This window comes from Sparus aurata, chromosome 3 (genome assembly GCF_900880675.1).
Source record: "Sparus aurata chromosome 3, fSpaAur1.1, whole genome shotgun sequence".
NCBI lineage: Eukaryota > Metazoa > Chordata > Actinopteri > Spariformes > Sparidae > Sparus > Sparus aurata.
In genome coordinates, this window is record NC_044189.1 from 1,277,756 (window position 1) to 1,297,670 (window position 19,915).

General features: G+C 39.7%; 1 protein-coding gene and 1 long non-coding RNA gene across 2 annotated transcripts in view; both read left to right on the forward strand.

The window, feature by feature from the left end:
- LOC115577365 (hemicentin-1-like) overlaps nt 1–13,546 on the forward strand; it is a 37,484-nt gene extending 23,938 nt beyond the window's left edge. Inside the window, exons 6-7 of the mRNA XM_030410408.1 lie at nt 12,851–12,924; nt 13,064–13,546. Of these exons, the coding sequence (XP_030266268.1) occupies nt 12,851–12,900 (50 nt within the window). The 3' untranslated portion in view covers nt 12,901–12,924; nt 13,064–13,546. The remainder of the gene's footprint in view (nt 1–12,850; nt 12,925–13,063) is intronic.
- Nucleotides 7,822–9,338, forward strand: LOC115577542 (uncharacterized). Its single transcript, XR_003983185.1, has 2 exons — nt 7,822–8,105; nt 9,086–9,338. It is a non-coding gene; the product is annotated as an uncharacterized LOC115577542 (long non-coding RNA).
- Nucleotides 13,547–19,915: the final 6,369 nt, after the last annotated feature.

The following is a 19,915-nucleotide window of genomic DNA, read 5'->3' on the forward strand; positions in this document are numbered from 1 at the left end:
AGAGTCACCAGGCTGCAGCCGTCTTATAGTCAACATGTTGTTCACAGGTGGAACATAAACCCGTTCATCTTGTTGTATATCACGCTCGTCTTTGCTCCATGTTGGAACATGTGATCCCATGTGAACATCGTTCTTCTCTTTCCCCCATCCACCTCCAACACCCACGCTGTATCGCACATCTTGGAATGTCTGGCAGACATCTCCACTTGGACAACTGCGCATCACCTCAAGCTCAACCCTCATAAAGCTGAACTCCTCTTCATCCCGGGGAAAGAATGCCCTTACATGGACCTGACAGTCACTGTTCAGGACGTCACAGTGTCGCCTTCATCGACTGGGAGGAACCTGGGCGTAATACTCGATGACAGACTATCCTGCCCCCCCAACATCACTGCTGTGGCCCGATCCTGCAGATTTGCCCTCTACAACATCCGCAGTATCCGGTCTTTCCACACAAAGGATGCAGCCCAACTCCTGGTCCAAGCGCTGGTCATCTCCTGCCCGGACTACTGCAACTCGCTCCAAGCTGGACTCCCAGGCTCCGCAACAAAACTGTTGCATCATATCCAGAACACTCCAGCGTCCACTGGCTTCCTGTTGCGGCCCATATCTAATTCAAGACGATAGTGCTGGCCTTCAAGGCCGGCAATGGAACTGCACCTGTCTGCCTCCAAACGCTGGTCAGACTACTCGCCCAAGTGCCAGCATTTCGCTCTGCTCCGTCCCAGCTCCGGCAGTCCGGAGCCCTCCGGAACAGCTACGCAGGACTTCTATATCTGGCGGATGCCGGAGCACGACGCAGCAATTAAGCTAAATTTTGCACCAAGCAGACAGGAAGTCAATTGCCGAAATAACAATATAACATCCGGTTACTTTACAAAATAAAACACTTTTTGTTGACACCAGCACACAGATCTCAAAAAAGAGACAAAAACAAGCTCTTCTGCTAATCCTTCAGTCGGGAGCTATGGAGCAGAAGATATGACACTGCCTATATAGCCTTTGGGTTTACCGTGAACACGGTCAGAAACGAGGAAACCCTGTTTGTGTTTCATGCTTAAAACTCTGGAAGGACAGCATGAAACCATTTTGATATTAAGGTGATTGTATGCAGAATACTTCAACTCATACAGTGGTTTATACAGATAAATAAATAAATATTATCAGGTTCTCAATAGTATTTCAATTTGGAGAGGGCGTGAAAACATTTCTGTCCTCTGGGGGGGCATGACAAAAAATAATTGAGAACCAATGTATTTAAGTGTTCTGCTGATAAAAGATGTTGGTTTTAAAATTGTTTTTAATTGGTTTAACAAAACCAACAACCAACTTTTCTACTCCGAGCTGTTTGTTCCTGAAGTTATATGTAAGATTAAGAGTTCCATTAAGAACCATTTTCATCCAAAGAACCCTTTTTGAAAGAAGAACTTCTTCAAGGTGTGTGTAACACGCAATGTTGGGAATAACGGCATTACAATAAACGGCGTTACTAACGGCTTTACTTTTTTCAGTAACGGGTAATCTAACTAATTACTATTTCCACCGTTACAACGCTGTTACCGTTACCGACTATTATATGTGGCGCGTTACAAACTGAAGCTGATCATTGAAGCTGTTGTCATCCGACTCGGCTTTCAGACACTGGAGCTGCAGAGGGAGGAGGGATAGGCGGGACAACCGCATAAGTGATGGTGATTGGCTCTCTAAGGTAGAGTGAGAGTTCTTAACCCTCTGGACTCTATGCTGGCCATTTGTGTCCACCTCACTTCCTTTTTGTTGATCATTTTAGCTGTGTTAATGCATATGGAATGATATTTCCCAAGGGTCTGGATTTTTGGCTGATCTTTCAATTTTCAAAACCTGCTCTTTAAATATGTCAATATTATACTGTGTATCTATAATTGTACCTTATGGCTCTATCGTGGACACTTTTGGCCAATTGAAACCCATGAAAACCACATTTTTTAATTCCTTGTGATTTACAGTATAAAATCATATAATTTAGGTAAAATGGCTTTCATTCTAAACTCAACACTTGAAAATTTTAGTTTTTAATGTTTTTTACCAGATTGTGTCATTTGTCCATTTTTGGGCAAGGGAGAAATTTCAGTTAATATTCTTAGTTTCCACTAGGGGCGTATGATGGCTTCCAGCACTCCAATGGAGCAAATGAATGACACAATTTTGACATAGGTGTGATCCTAAGGATGTCAGGTAATGATGTGTGTTTTTGCATGAAAAAAAAAATTAGTATTAGTAAGATAAAGTGACATAAATTACAGTGTATCATACCATACAAGTTTCGGTGAATTTCTCTTGGTACAGGTTATTGAGCTTTGAGTTTCCAGGGCAAACCTGGCTGTGATGCACAGGTTGAAAACACCTGTAACTTTGATCTTTTCATAAAAAAATGCCACACACAACTACACAATAGCCTTTACATACTCAAATAGCTGCTCTCCAAAAAAAAGGATCACAGGTCATCTTGACCTCTGGCTTCTGGGGAAACAAAAACAAAGTCTGACACTGTTTATAAATCTGTCCTGGAGTTTTTGCAGTTGCAGTCAGTACTAATGCTATAAGTGAGCCTATCAGCTCCCAGATCCTTCTTTATCTGCAAGATGGCAAGAAGGTCATATGCCCTGACTGAAGCACTTGAGTATGTGATGGGCTCAGAGAGTAAAGATGGGGAGAAATCCTCTGCGGTTGAGGAGGAGACATCTTCTACCCAAGATGAGGACATGTCCTCTCCTGAAGATGATGGGACACCTTCCTCAGAGGATGACAGCAACGCCACTGATAATGACTTCCAGCCAGTGCCCGGTTCCTCTTCCTCAGGGGAAGAGGACGGTACAGACACAGCGATGGAGGCCGATCAGCTGATGGCAGAGACAGAGGGGCTGGCGGGTGAGTGGATGTCTCGTCATGGGAAAATTATGTGGTTTCCCACTGCTGAAGAGACCCTGCACCACAATCCAGTATCCACTGGTTTCACCCCAGGGCCCACCCGGTATGCAGTTGCCCATATCAGCAACCTGAGGTCTGCCTTTGACCATTTTATTACAGAGGAGATCATTCAGCTGCTGTGCACCAACACAAACCTGCATGGAAGGCGAAGGTGTGAGGATTGGAAGAATGTGGATGAAGTGGAGATGAGAGTCTACATTGGGATTCTGATTCTGGCTGGCGTCTACCGCTCAAGACATGAAGCAACACGTGGCATGTGGGATGCCAAGACAGGACAGGCCACGTTTTGTGCCACGATGCCCCTCTACAGCTTCACTCAGATCAGCGCTAACATCTGCTTTGATGACAGGCTCTCCCACCCAGGACGCTTCAGGAATTATATACTCGCTGCATTTCGCATCCTGTGGGAAAAGTGGGTTGCTTGCCTCTCCCTCTTATTTAATCCAGGGGTTGATGTGTGTGTGCTGACGAGCAGCTTGTTGCATTCATAGGTCATTGTGGACTTCGACCAGTTGCGTGCACAGACCTTTTGAAAGGCAGGGGCGAAAGGCAAAAAAAGGGCACATACAGCACGTTCTTGCGACTGAAGAGGGCACATTAGCGTGCGTTTTGGCTCCGAAGAGGGCACTTTAGTGCCTGATTTTGTCACCCAAGAGGGCAGTTTATCATGTTTTAACCAGCCAAGGGGGCAGTTTGTTGTGTTTTGCCAACCAAGAGGGCACTTTAACGCACTTTTTGGCTCCCAAGAGGGCGCTTCAGCGCGCGTTTTGGCTCCCAAGATGGTGCTTCAGCGCGCATTTTGGCTCCCAAGAGGGCACTTTAGCACGCATTTTGGCACCCAAGAGGGCACTTTAGTGTGCATTTTTCAACAATTGGGCCACTGCCCGACCTCCCATGCACACCACTGACATCTACAATATATCCCCAACAAGCCTGCAAAGTATGGCATTAAAATCTGGTTCACCTGTGATGTGGCAACCTCCTATGCCTGGAGCATGGAGATTTACATGGGAAAACGACCCAGTTAAAATTCTGGAATTGATTAAAATTTTGGATTTCATGATCAGGACTGATGTCAAATTTTAAAAAAGAAGCAAATATTTTCAGTATATAGTGTTTGTATATAGCATTTTGTAAGCAAACAGGAGGTGGACACTTTTCGCTATGCATAAGCTAAGAGGGAGTTTTTATGTTTTTTCTGCCACTGCACAAACAACTAATGAAGCATAAAAATCATTGATACTGCTTATTATTGACACACATTTAGCTGCAATGATGGTTAAAGAATAATTCAGGTAGCATGTATTATTTTGTAAAAACATGCTGATTTAATGCTATTCTCCCTTATAAATCATCAGCATTATGTTATCTAATAGGCATTTAAAGGGTTAAAATTCTGAATTTGAATGAAATTTTAGTTTTCATGACCAGGACTGATGCAAATTTAAAAAACTGGGGAAAAAAAGTGGAATTATTTTTATATATATATTAGTTTTATAGCATTTTAGAAATGTAAACATGAGGTGGACACTTTTGGCCACGAGCAAGCTGAGAGGGAGTTTTTATGTTTTTCTGCCACTGCACAAAAAACTAATGAAGCATAAAAATCATTGATACTGCTTATTATTGACACACATTAAGCTGCAATGATGGTTAAAGAATAATTCAGGTAGCATGTATTATTTTGTAAAAACATGCTGATTTAATGCTATTCTCCCTTACAAATCATCAGCAGTATGTTATCTAATAGGCATTTAAAGGGTTAAAATTCTGAATTTGAATGAAATTTTAGTTTTCATGACAAGGACTGATGCAAATTTAAAAAACTGGTAAAAAAAATTGGAATTTTTTAAATATATATATTAGTTTTATAGCATTTTGGAAATGTAAACAAGAGGTGGACACTTTTGGCCACGAACAAGCTGAGAGGGAGTTTTATCTACTTTGCCTTCCCTGCACAAAAATAACAATGCATAATAATCAATGTTGTTGTTAATCAGTTACATATCTCAGACTGTGTTATTGATAATACAAGATAAAGAAGATAGGCTGTGATCATTTTTGTGGTAGTTTTCCAACAAGCGCATTGTGCAAACAAATTGGCATTTGAGGGGTTAGAAAATTAAAAATGAATTAATTTTTTGTACTCATGACAAGAACTGATATTGATTAAACATTTTATGCAGTAAAAGCAGCAAAAAACATACAAAATCCCAAAAATTACAGACTCAATCTGTTGGTGGCCATTTTTGGCCACGAACAAGCTGAGAGGGTAGTAAAAACGAACAAGGCCAGAGGGTTAAGCCAATCAGAGGCAGTGTTCAGTTTACACACAAACCACACACGCACACAGCAGCCTCACACACACAAACTAGCAGAAGTGAGCTGCAGCACTGGCGAGTCCAGAGGGAAAGTTAACGTTTTCAAAGTGGAAGTACAAACACTACTTTAATCTCTTTTGTCTACGTCCGTTGTAAGCAACTCTTATCTAATGAAGCCTCTCTCAACAACACTCGCTTCTTCAACACTAGTGACCAAAAACTCAGTTGTTAACACTGTTGATGATGATAGCAGGTGTGGCTAACGTGAGCTCCGCTAACAAAGAAGGACACGGAGCCGTCCGAGCAGCTACAGCTGGAATTTTCTGCTCCAGCTTCACAAAAACTTGTGACACTGACTGAACTGAATGCAATGATAGACAGGTATGTTGTTGAGAACTTGCTCCTGTTATCAACAGCTGACTCAGACTCCTTCAGAGCCTCACTGGTAAAATATCAGGGAGAGCAGGAGGCGGTCCGCCATGCAGAGAGACATTTTCTAAATACATGGATGCCGAGTAGCTAAAATGAATGCCGAGCTCAAAAGGGGGAATGATTAAAAGTAACGCAATAGTTACTTTTCCTGGTAACTAGTTACTTTTATAGTGGAGTAATTCCGTTACTAACTCAGTTACTTTTTGAAAGAAGTAACTAGTAACTATAACTAATTATTTTTTTAAAGTAACGTGCCCAACACTGGTAACACAGGTATTAAAAGCTCACTGTTGACTGTAATGGAACATGTATTTTATGTATTTGAAGCTGTTTGATCTTTGTCCTACACTGTGTTGCTTGGTTAAAGGTGCATTTGGTAGTTTTGTGAATAAATCAGAATCAAAAAGATGAAAAAGAGAGAGAGAAAACTACATTTGTTATCATGAGTGAATAAACAAACTGACCTTAAAGGACAACACATGTTTTACTGTTTGACTTTGTTTATATGTGGCGGACCATATTGTCCTCTGAGAACAACTTGTTTAACATTTATTTTCCAGTTCTACATGGTGCCCCTTTAAAAGGGCATCAGACAATAAAAAAAAACTGTGTCTAACTCAGCTCCTCAGAACTTCACAGAAACTGAGGTCTAGCTCCAACTAAACAAGAAGCTGTGGTTGAAACAGTCTTGCGACAGCCCATTTGCAGAACGTAGGTTTCTTGTTACTGCTCTTTATTTCTCAGACTGTCACCACAAACTTGGCGTTGTTTTTGTGAAGAAATTTCTATTTTAATCTTTTAGGAGTCTTAATTTGATCACATATCATACAATGTACAACATGGTGGAATTGGTACTCTATATTTAACCCTTCCTGAGGGATCAGTGGGCAAGGGTCGTACCCGGGGATCAACTCCAGTTCTGAAACTATGCCTGGAGGATCAACCTAGTCAGAATGTTTGTTGATGGTGGGAGAAACTGGAGTATCATGACTGCAAACCACTGTGCCACCATGCTGTCAGACAATGACATAACACTGTGTCTCGTTCAGTTCCTCGACACCTCGCAACTGGAGTTTTTAAATATTTTGTCTGTGTAGATGTCCTGGTGTATTCAAAAGTTAAAAATAGACTGAAGAGGGGAGTTGTGACAGCAGCTATGTAGAGCGTATGGCAGAGACACCTAACTGCCACAAGGGGGAGAGGAAAGTGAGGTAGTTCAGCTTCCTATATAGTGACACTCATTTCACAACATTCAAATCTAATACAGACATCACTGTTATGATGTTTTGTACTCACTGCCATCACCTTAATTTATGAAGTGATGCAACTAAAGATCGTCCTTTTTTTTTAAAGGATATCCGGAGACATTTCCAGCCTTCGTGACGATCAAAGCATACAACCTTTTTGTGAAGATTTGTGTGTAGGCGATAATTAACAACAGTGGTCCGAGACAAGACCACTGTGGGACGCCAAAGGTGCCTGGTGAAGAAAAGGTTTTGGAACACTCCTACAACTAAACACAGAGTACTTGATGGTACCAACACAGTGTTTGTTGTTGGTGGAAGATGAATGCACAAAAGAAAAGCTTCTCTTTACACTGAGGCCTGGTGATGCTTAGAGTCTATCGTCTAAAACTTTCCTCTACGAGGGGAGTATAGGTTGTTGGTGACAGATGTGTGATCTCATCTTCAAACTGCAGACCACATGCGTGTCCATTAACCATGAATAGACACTGAAGTTTCTGAGAACACCAGTCAGTAACCACACAGTTCCTGTTCCCACGCGATACATAAGCAGAGCTCGGACTTCACTCTGTGAACTGAATCTTTTCTGTGTGAGGATGAGGGTGAACATCTACAGCTGCCTGGTCGTCTTTGTTCTGGGCTGTAACGTCACTACAGGTAAGAACTTTAAGAAATTAATCAGTTACTCGTCTGTTAAAATACATTTCTGATCAGTTAGCTTCATGATTTTCTGCTAAACTGGGATTCAATATAACTCCGACATCATGAAACTCAAGAGCACTGAAGTAAAATCCATTTCACGATAATAATAAAATGTGAACATTCATATTAATCAAAACGTCTTTTTTATTTGCAGCAATAAAACATGAAGTAGTCGAGGAGAAGCAGTCAGTCACTCTGCCTTGTCCTCACTCTGTGGAGGGTGAAGTGACGTGGAGCAGAGAGACGAACGGACACAGAGTTGACATTCTTACAGTTGATGGTGACAGGGATAAGAAACACATTCCTGATCCAGGCAGACGATACATTTCCCTGGCAGATCCTTTTAAATCACTTTCCATTCTGAGAGTTACCGTCTCAGACTCTGGAACATACTTGTGTAATAATGCAGCAGCTGTGGAGCTGACGGTGATCCCATCAGGTAACATCGTACTTTGTTTCTCTTCTTGTTTCAATATAAACTCGATCGTGTTTTTAAACATTGATAACAGAAATACTTTGGAACTTTAATGAAATGATACATTTCAAATGTTATAAAAACAACATTACAACACACACACAGTAGATTCTCATCATGGGATGAATTCTTCACAGTTACTCACTGATACTGTTTTGGAGAAAAAATGTGGGTCAACAGTTCGTCATATATTTTTATCAATGAAGATTTTAATGTGCTTCACAAAAAACGAAATAAAATGCAATTTTGATCTGAACAGTTTTTTGCTGAACTATCTCTGCTCTGTGATCCCATCTCAGTGCAGCTATAACCATAATACGTACATATATTCAAACTGAGCTCCTCACATAGTGAACGAGTGACTGAAACCTTTGAATGTGTCAGTGCATGTGAACATTTTAAAACACTATATTTGTGTTTATTCTTGTCACAGGTTTCATAATTTATCTGCTCTAAACCTTCAGTGAGGAACTTAGTCACAGCGTATAATTTGAATGAAAACACAAGAATATATTTAAATATGCTGAAAACCATGTGAAAAATATTTAATAAACATTTAAACTATTTGTTTATTAGACAACATGTAACAATACATTGTTATTTCGCTTCAAGATGTATTTCGATAAATTATGAATGTACAGTTTGATCATACGTTGGTAATATATACTGATATATATACAGTATACTGATACTGATCAAAACAGCGACAATTGGTTTATTAGTAAATAAAGGTGAAAGGTGAAAATTGTTTTCATAACTTCTTGACTCAAATACTGAAAATGAAGCTAGAATTCAAATATTTTAGATCATATGGAAAATACATTTATGTCAGTTGTTCTTATTCTGAGCAAAGCTCTTCACACAGCCACTGACTTTCTCCTGAATATGAGTGACAATTTTATGACGGTACGTTAAATGAATCTTGTTTTGTTTGTTGTGTACAGAAACAACCAGACTTGTTGCTCCAAAGTCGACCACTGTCACTCTGAACTGTCCTCTTGATGTTGGAGGATCACATGTTCCAACATGGAGCAAAGACGGGAGTGAAATACAACAAGATGAATATGTTTATGTTTCACCTGTGGACAAGACGTTGACTTTAACATACGTGCAGCCTCGTGACTCTGGACTTTACTACTGTGATGGAAAACCTGCTGTGTACCTGACTGTGATGGAAGCTGAGACATCTGACAGAGGTGAGAGACAAGAAGTCAGAGAGGAACAAAGAAATATGAGTCAGATATTCATAATTTTAAAGAATATTTCAGAACTTCAGGACATGAGCTTTTCAGTTTTCTTGCTGAGAGTTAGATAAGAGGATTGATGTCACTTTCATACCTGTCAGTTAAATATGAAGCCCAGCTAGTCACTGGTTATCTTAGCAGAACCAACATTGTTCTCCTGTAGAACAACGTGCCTGGTGTGAGTTCCTCTTTCTTATAATTACATCTGATCTGACAGTTGAGCTTTTAGCAGCGAGTCTCTGTGTGATTGGATGATTAGAGGTGCTGGTCAGTGGATTTGCTACCTTTGAACAGAGGAAGCTAACTGTTTCCCCGTTCCTTGTCTCTTTGCTAAGCTAAGCTAAGCTAACAGGCCTCTGGGTGTAGCTTATTGAGTGTAAACACATGAGAGTGGTGTCAGTCTGCTCTCAGAGAGAAGTGCCTTATTCCTTTAAAGAGATCCTGCAGACAGGTGACTTCATACCATGCTCAATAATGCTAAATTACAAAGTAAACATCATCTTCTGCATTCAGCTGCTTTATGTCGTTAAAGCACTTCTGCTGAAACTCACACCACAGAGAGGCAGAAGACTTTTTATAGTGTGTGAGTGTCTGATGTCATCTCTCTGTGGTGAAGACATTGTTGTGTCTGTAGTATAAATGTCCTCTGAACACTGAACGTACCGAGGCTTCACCTAAAATAACTCAACACCAACAACTCAAACTGCAGCTAAACCAACAAGAAGACAAACAGCAGCAACAACTGCAGCATTAACACTAGCAGAGAACACTGAGACAACTACAGCAACCAGACAAACAGGCAAGAAGGGAAAGAACAACAACAGGAAGATAAAAACAGGTTTTTATATTGGTGAAATCTAAAAGAGCTCAAACACAAATAAAAACCAACAGCATGAAGACGTGAGGAGCAGTTATTCAAACAGACACAGATCTACAGTCAGTGCAGACATGTTTCTTTGACACTGTGTTAAAGTTAAACCTGTGGGTTTGTGGTCTGATGAAGGAAGTCGAGTGACGTGCTGTGAATGCCAGTTCAACTCACGAGAACACGAGAACAAATGACCACAATAATGAAAGAGGTCTGTCTCAGGTATGATGGATGACTTTGTCACATGATGTTTCACATTATGTTTGAATATGAAAAATGCTTTTAACATGTAAGATTCACAGGATTCATGTTCAAGATATCAACGAGAATAAACCATCAAATTACACACAGCTACAGCAACACAACGTGTGTTTACATCAAGTCAATATAGTAGTCACACAATTTCGTCACATATTATTCATCATTTTATTTCCAAGTGCCCTCATATGACAGTTATACTGAAAATAACAACATTATTAAACAGAACCATCTGTGTGATGTTAATCACTGACTGTTTTCCTGAAAAACTGTTGTGTTTGTGTGACTTCAGCGTGAATATGAAATGTGAAAACTCAATATTTACTCTTAGATTTATACAAATTCAATATATGATCAATCTCATAGTGACTATAGTCTTAATTCAATTTGATTTAGAACATTTAAACATGTCTGAATTATCTTTTTTGGATTTCTCTCACTGAGATATCAGAAGTTGAGATTCAATGATAGATCTGAAACTGCAGCGAAGATCTTAAGTTTGAGTTAGAATATCATTTTAAGATATTTACAACAGAGTCATGGATAATCTCTTAGTGTCAGGTTATTTAAACACAAGAACTGTATGATCGACTGTTGACACATTTAATTGTTGTTATATCTAAACTCAGTACAACTCAATGGTCCATAGTTCCTAATCAGAACAACATTAAAGGGTAATAGGAGACATTCTGAATTCTGGTCATTAATGTATTGTGGATTTGTGTTGATGTACATTTTTATAAGTTTGATGGGATTTACGTACTGAACTGAATCTTGTTTCTGCCCCACTCGCAAGGAAAAAAGAAAACCACACCACCACCAACTACGAAGCCGACTACGAAGCCAACAACAACTTTGAAGTTGACTACGACTACAAAGCCAACTAAGAAGAGAACTAAGAAGAGAACTACAACTACGAAGCTGACTACGATGAAACTAACGACTACAACATCACCATCGCCAAGTACAGGTAGGTCTACAATGATGATCTGAAGTCTTACCAAGTCTTTCTGAGTTATTAATTCTTACTTTGTCTTCCAGTTGCTCCTACAGACCATCAACCACCTCTCACTTTGGTGATTGGTATCGTTGTCCCCTTGCTCCTCCTCCTCATCATCTTCTACTAGATGAATATTTGCTGACCTTTAGCTACAGTTGATACAAATCATATCACTGACCAATTTTTGACAAGTTAAATGTTTAATGTACATTTTTGAAATGTTTGACGGGATTTCTGTACTTAACTATATTCTTTCTGCCCCATTTGCAAGGAGAAAAGACAACGACACCACCACCGACAACAACTACGAAGCCTACTATGAAAACAACATCAACACCACCATGGTCAAGCACAGGTAGGTCTACAATGATGATCTGAAGTTTTACAGAGTTATCAGTTCTAACTTTGTCTTCCAGTCGCTCCTACAGACCATCGACAACCTCTCACTTTGGTGATTGGTATCGTTGTCCCCTTGCTCCTCCTCCTCATCTTCTACTATATAAATATTTGCTGAACATTGACTTTTAGCTACAGTTGATACAAATCATATCACTGACCAGATTTTGACGACTTCCTCTAAAGGATGTTTCAACAGGACAGATGAGTGTTGTTGGTTGTTTTGGAGATAAAACATTTGTCTCTTAGCTCTGTGAAGAAGATGCATCATGTTGAGATAAAGTCTGTTTCTATGTGTGCTTATAACAGTGATATAGTTTGGACCAAGACAAAGAAATGAAAAGCTGAACATTTATAGTAACTGGTGATGGATGATGGTGTGAATGTTTCCTGTTCCTCCAGCTGCTCCTCACCTGTGGCAAACTGTCCGACTGGTGATTGGAGGACTTTATCTAATCATCATGATCAGCATCACTGCCACCGCCTGGACAGAAGGTGAAAATAGTTAGATCAGTCAGAGGTTTTGTGCATCAGAAAATGTTTCTGTATCATAATATTAATTTGTTGAAACTCAAGAAGATTTTTAACTAGCAGGCTTTAACAGTTTTTTTATACATGAGCTCTGTACAAACATGAATTGTGCAAAATGGTAAAACTGAGTTAGAGACATTTAAATTGATCATGTTGCTGCAGCGCCACCTGTTGGTGTAACATCATCAGACTGAGCAGCACAGATCAGAGCTGCTTCAGTGTTCATGTCATCTGGAGTTTTTATTAATTTATTTATTTACATAATTTGTTCAGTGTTTATGAGATATTCTACAAACAAACAAACAAACAGAGCGGACTTTATGTCCAATAGTGACCATAAATATGAACTGAGAAGTTAATACAGAAGTTAAATTAAAATGTCGTCTCCATGTTCGTCTTCTGTCTTTGGCAGCTCGACAGGAACAGAAGCGACGCGCGACACAAAGAGAAAATGACGTCTGATCCTCCGTCACACAGAAACAAGAGGTACAATCTATAGAAACCTCTGGCAAATTAATTTACATCTGATGTTAAAATACACTTTATATTGTTCAGCTGTTGTTTTGTTGCTCTCATTCTTATGTGTGTGATATCTGCTGCTCTGTCCTCTGGTGTCTCCTCACAGGTGTCTGGTGGATGGAGCTGCTGGACGTCCTGCACACCTCAACAGTCTCTTCTGGTGGTTTTGGCTCTGCATTTTAAGACCTCTGCCAAGGAGCACTGTGCTTTCAGTGGCCACAGCTTTAGCTTCAGTCTTATAGAATAATATATGTTGTATATAGCCAAGAAGCTTCATATATATGGATTCTGTTTATAAAAGATGTTCGTTTTAAAAATGTTTTTGAGGCTTTTACAAAATGAAGACTAATTGTTCCCTTTAACAAAATCAATGGTTAGATCTAAATACGAGAAAACCTTCTTTTTCTTCTGTAACATAAAGAGACTTTATTGTTATTTTACTATTTGAACTGTTTATACTTCAGTTTCTTGTTTGTGCAGACTTGTATGAGTGTTGTCCAGTTGTTTTATTTTCTTTACACATCCTTCTCTTTTTCCATTTTTGGAAACTTCCAAATAAACTCAGCCGTGTGTCAGCTGATTAACGTTACTCTCATGATTTCATCAGCTCTGTCACGTCTGACATTTGACATCTTCTGCCGACAGTGAGTGTAAAACATCAAAACATAGGAAAACAAAGAAAACAAAGATTTCAAAGCACATGACATGTTAACATACGAAATTCAGAGGATTGTGATTGTGCAGACATGTATGATTGCTTTCCTGTAATTTGTTTTCTTTGGTCACACACTTCGAAATAAAAGTGCTCCATAGAACCATTCTTCAGCAGAAATGCAAGGCAGTAACAGCCAGATATAAAATTGTATGCATCACAGGGTCGCTGTGAGTACCGCAAGGAACACTTAAATTGTTAGTATGGGTTATTGAAATGCTGAACTGAAATTCTCATAATTTCTACAGAGCACTTTCAACTTGAATCGATAGCGGCAATAGCAAATGGCTCAAAGTGACAATTAATAACCTAAAAGATTTTAGCTAATCAAATGGGTTACATATTTGATTTATAAATCAATTCTCATCACACTGCAATTCTCATCACACTGCAATTGTTTGTAAGTACAAATCAGTGTCTACTCCTGTAGTACACTAGTGGTTAAATGTAAAGACTTTTGGCTAAAAGGTTCAAGATGAGATACTCAAATTTTAGAGCTGTCCAAATTATGCTGAAATTAATATCGCACATTTATGAATGATCGCAAACAGTACATTGCCTCGTATGGGGCACCACTGTGTTTGCAACATCCACTCTTGCACAATATTGAATAGACAGCAAGAAGGTTCAAAAGTCTTTTATTCAAGACAAAGATGAAAGCACACATTTAACCAACAAGTACTAAATACAAGTGTGTGTGTGTGTGTGTGTGTGTGTGTGTGTAAGTGAGTGTGTGATGTGATTCCAGGTCCCAGCCCTTTTTCCTTTTGAGGGTTCTACAAAGAACCATATTGTGTTGTATAAATGAGGCAAAATAATACCTAAATCTTGTAAGTTGAACTGATCGCTTTATGGTCATTGCACAGTGTACAACAAAGTGCAACTCCTCTGTGCTCATTCGAATAAAAACACCAGCACACAGAAAAATAACAGAAGACTCAAACACAAGAAGGGAAAATACATTTTTGAATGATATTGTTACCTGTGTTATAAACACCATAAAGAAGTTTTCTTCTTTGGATAAAAATGGTTCTGAGCAGAACTCTTAATCTTACAAATCACTTTAGAAACTATAGGATAAAAAGTTCAAATAGTATGGACCTAACTGGGATGACCCACTTTTTTTCACCAACTTTATAGCAGTATTGCCAGATATCAATAGCAACCAGTTGATACTGGGGGGCGATTTCAATAGTGTTTTACACCCGAAACTAGACAGATCGAATCCCAGACCTAATAGTAATATCTCAAACTCAGGTGCAGTTATCCAATCATTTATAGACATGTATGCACTTTCTGACCCCTGGAGGAGAAACAACCCAACTACTAGGCAGTACTCCTTCCTTCTCCCCAGTTCATCACTCCTTTTCTAGGTTCGACTTCTTCCTGGTAGACAGCAGAACTCTCCCTATGGTCAAGGATAGCCAGTATAATAGCATAGTTACTTCTGACCATAGCCCAGTGCAGCTGGATATTTGTTTCCCAGAGTGCATCAGACCACGCCGTACATGGCGGTTTGATCCTCTGTTGTTATCTAGGGACTCTTTCAAGAAATTCGTCTCCCAACAAATTGATAGTTTTTTGGAATTCAATCTCACACCAGATGTGCCACTAACCACGGTGTGGGAGGCCCTTAAGGCCTATCTCAGGGGCCAGATAACATCATATACAGCTTATGAGAGAAAGAAACGCAAACAACGCTTGAGCAAACTGTCCCACAGCATAGCAGAGGTGGACCGTAAATATGTGGACTCCCCAACGCCTGAACTCTACAGAGAAAAATTATTGTTGAAAACTGAATTTGATAACCTCTCCATCAAACAAACCGAACAATTATTTTTTAAATCAAAACAAAATTCTACGAACACGGGGAGAAGGCTGGAAAGCTTTTGGCCCACCAAATTAGACAGTCCGCAGCTGTGAGCACTATTCCTGAGATCCGAACAGAATTGGGAGAGAAAACCACCAACCCTAATGCAATAAATGATGAGTTTAAGCAATTCTATATGACTCTCTACAGGTCAGAGCCACCAGACGACCCGTCGGCTATCATTAAATTTTTGGAGGGGCTGACCATCCCGACGATCACCCCAGAGGACAGTTTACGGATAGATGGAGAGATTACTAATGGCGAAGTAATGCAGGCAATTAAATCCATGCAAAGCGGCAAGGCCGGGGGGCCTGATGGCTTTTCGATTGAGATATATAAAGAATTTGCTGATAAACTAGCACCGATACTTAGCCAGCTATACCAGGACATTTTTGAACAACGGAGATTGCCGCAGACCATGACTCAGGCCATAATTTCAGTGTTGCTCAAAAAAGACAAAGACCCTTTATTGTGTGGCTCATACCGCCCAATAAGCCTTTTAAACTGTGACTATAAAATTCTCACAAAAATATTAGCCACTCGTATAGACAGCGTAATACCAACAGTTATCGATCCCGATCAAACGGGCTTCATTCCAGGTAGACAGTCATTTTATAACATGCGCAGATTGTTTAATGTCTTGTACACCCCGTGTTCGGCATCTGAGGAGACCACAGATGTGGTGATCTCCTTGGATGCTGAAAAAGCATTTGACCGTGTTGAGTGGCAATATCTGTTTGCTGTCTTGGAAAAATTCGGCTTTGGGTAATCATTCTTGACATGGATTAAAATTATATATAATGCACCCACTGCAGCTGTGCGGACCAACAACAATATCTCTGACTATTTCCCCCTTCACAGGGCTTGCAGGCAGGGCTGCGGCCTCTCCCCCTATTTGTTTGATCTGGCAGTTGAGCCCCTTGCTATAGCCCTTAGAGCAGAAGAAGGTATTACCGGTATCTCCCGTGGCGGTAAAATCCATAAGGTGGCGCTATACGCGGATGACCTGCTTTTATATATATCCAACCCGACTGTGTCGATACCAAAGCTATTGTTGATACTAGAAAATTTTAGATGCGTTTCAGGCTATAAATTAAACTATTCAAAGAGCCTGCTTTTGCCAATTAACCGCACAGATGGAGATTACTCAGAATTTCCGTTCAAAATAGAACGTAATATGTTCACATACCTAGGAATTAAAGTTACCCACAAGATGGAGAACCTGGAGAAACACAACTTTAAATCATTACAAACGAAACAAGATCTGGGGAAATGGTCAACATTACCGGTTTCATTAGCAGGTCGCATTAATATAGTTAAAATGACAGTTCTACCTAAATTTCTTTATGTGTTTCAAATGATCCCCATATTTATCCCTCTGAAAACATTTAAACAGCTAGATAGACTAGTTTCTTCATTTGTATGGAACAATTCTAATCCTAGGATGAAAAAAATGTACCTGGAGGCTCCTAAAGATGCTGGTGGGTTGGGTTTACCCAACTTTCTTTGGTATTACTGGGCGGCTAACATAGTAAAATGTATTCATTGGACTTATACTTATGAAAATAAGCAGGGTCCAGATTGGGTCCAAATAGAACTACTATCCAACCCTTTACCAACACTCACATCAGCGTTACCACACAACAATATACAGTCCACAAACCCGGTGGTTAAAGCCTCACTTAAGATATGGCTACAGTTTAGGAGACATTTTGATTTAAAGCAGTATAGTAGGTATTTCCCAGTAGCAAATAACCACTTTTTTCTCCCTTCTGGGTTCGACAATGCATTTCAATATTGGCATAGAAATGGGTTAATATTCTTTTGCGATTTGTACTCAGATAACACGTTTATCTCATTTGAAACACTTGAAAATGACCACAATATACCCAGGTCACATTATTTTAGGTTTTTCCAGATACGTAGTTTTACCAGAGAAAAGTTCCCCTCATTTCCCTACATACCACCTAGGAATCATTTAGATGCGATTCTAGAATTGGATCCTTATGAGAGGAAACGTGTATCTGTGATTTACAATATGATAGGGGACTTGAAGCCAATATCATGGGATAAAACTAAAATGGCATGGGAAAAAGATTTGGGAGTTGAGCTTTCTGAAGATATGTGGCAACATAGTCTAGAACGTATTCATACCTCGTCACTGTGTATACGCCATGGTTTAATTCAATTTAAAGTACTCCATCGCCTGCACTATTCAAGGGATAAACTGTCCAAACTCTTTCCCACCGCAGATCCTGGTTGTCCGAGGTGCAGCTATGTACCCGCCACAACAGGACATATGTTCTGGTCATGCGCCTCCCTCAACGACTATTGGAGACAAATATTTGATGTATTTTCCAAAATCTGTGGCCAGACTATAGCACCTGACTATCACACAGCCATCTTTGGCATACCACCCCCAGGCTGCAAAGTCTCAAATTTTCAAGCAAATGCTTTAGCATTTGCCTCCCTACTTGCACGCAGACTGATACTTTTTAATTGGAAATCAAACTCAGCCCCGTCATTCCTACAGTGGTTGAGGGACGTGCTATCTTTTCTACCTTTAGAGAAACTGAGATATAAGATATATAAAGCCCGCCAAAATTTCACCTTGACCTGGAGTCCCTTTATAGAATTTGTAGAAGGTTTCGCCTTTCAATGATACATCCTAGTGGTGATGGATAGACACAACTGCTTATAATATGCTCAAAACATCAATTTACCTGTTATATGATGAGATGTCTCTGTCTGACTATTTTTGTACTTGTATTTCTCTGTTTATTATTTATGTTTTTGTTTTGTTTTTATTCTTGTTCAAGAGCCTTGAGGGTGGGGGGTGGGGGATACATTTCCTTTTGTGTAAGCTGTATGCTTGTTAATGAAAAACTGCAAAATAAAGTTTGAAAAAAAAAAAAAAAAAAAAAAGTTCAAATAGTAAAATAACAGCAAAGTACCTATTTGCTACAGAGGAAAAAAAAAAGTTTTTTATTATGTTTTGTTAAAGCCTTAAAACATTTTTAATACCAACATCTTTCATAAACAGAACCCGTACATGTGAAGTTTGTTGGCTATATACAGCATATATTATTCTATAAGACTGAAGCTAAAGCTGTGGCCACTGAAAGTACAGTGCTCCTTGGCAGAGGTTTTAAAATGCCGAGCCAAAACCACCAGAAGAGACAGATATCACAAACATAAGAAGGAAAGCAACAAAACAACAGCTGAACGATACAAAGTGTATTTTAAGATCTGATGTAAATTCCTCTGCCAGAGGTTTCTAGAGATTGTGCCTCAGACATTATTTTCTCCTTGTGTCGCGCGTCGCTTCTGTTCCTGTCGAGCTGCCAAAGACAGAAGAAGAACATGGAGACGACATTTAAATTTAACTTCTGTATTAACTTTCGAATTCATATTTATGGTCACTATTGGACATGAAGTCAGTGTAGTGTCTATATGTTTCTTAATAAGCCCGGAGCTTTAAGTGACAGGACAGGAAGGGACGGGACCAGATGCTTCCCTTTAAGTAAGTATAGGAATACGACAACGTAAAGGTCCCATGTCCAGGAGCCATCAAACAGCCATAAACAGCCCTGTAGTATGCGTCAGAACTGAGGTTAGCCTCACTTTAAGAGGTTCGGAGCTGACTTACTGTATACATTCCCATGTAAAGACAGAGAGACCAGCCGTTCCACTTTAGATGACATCATCACAGTCATGTAATACACACTAAGACCGAGGGTCCGAGAGGATTTCTGATAGAGCATTGGGCAAAGCATTTTGGGCATCACTTTGCCAGGATTTGGGAATACCAAGGAGTGGCCACCCTGGTTGGATGCAGGCTTGAGATTCTGTCTCAATAAAGATTGCTCTATCATTCCACCCAGCCTTGCCTCCGCAGAATTCTTTTATCAACATACTACACGCCGACACCTTGGAAGAAGACAGCCCATAAACTACATCAGCTCTGTTTGTTTCTTTGTTTTTCTGTAGAATATCTCATCAACACTGAACAAATGGTGTAAATAAATAAATAAATAAAACTCCAGATGACATGAACACTGAAGCAGCTCTGATCTGTGCTGCTCAGTCTGATGATGTTTCACCAACAGGTGGCGCTGCAGCAACATGATCAATTTAAATGTCTCTAACTCAGTTCTCACATTTTGCACAATTCATGTTTGTACAGAGCTGATGTATAAAACACTGTGAGTGCCTGCTAGTTAAAAATCTTCCTGAGTTTCAACACATTAATATTATGATACAGAAACATTTTCTGATGCACAAAACCTCTGACAGATGTAACTATGTTCACCTTCTGTCCAGGCGGTGGCAGTGATGCTGATCATGATGATTAGATAGAGTCCTCCAATCACCAG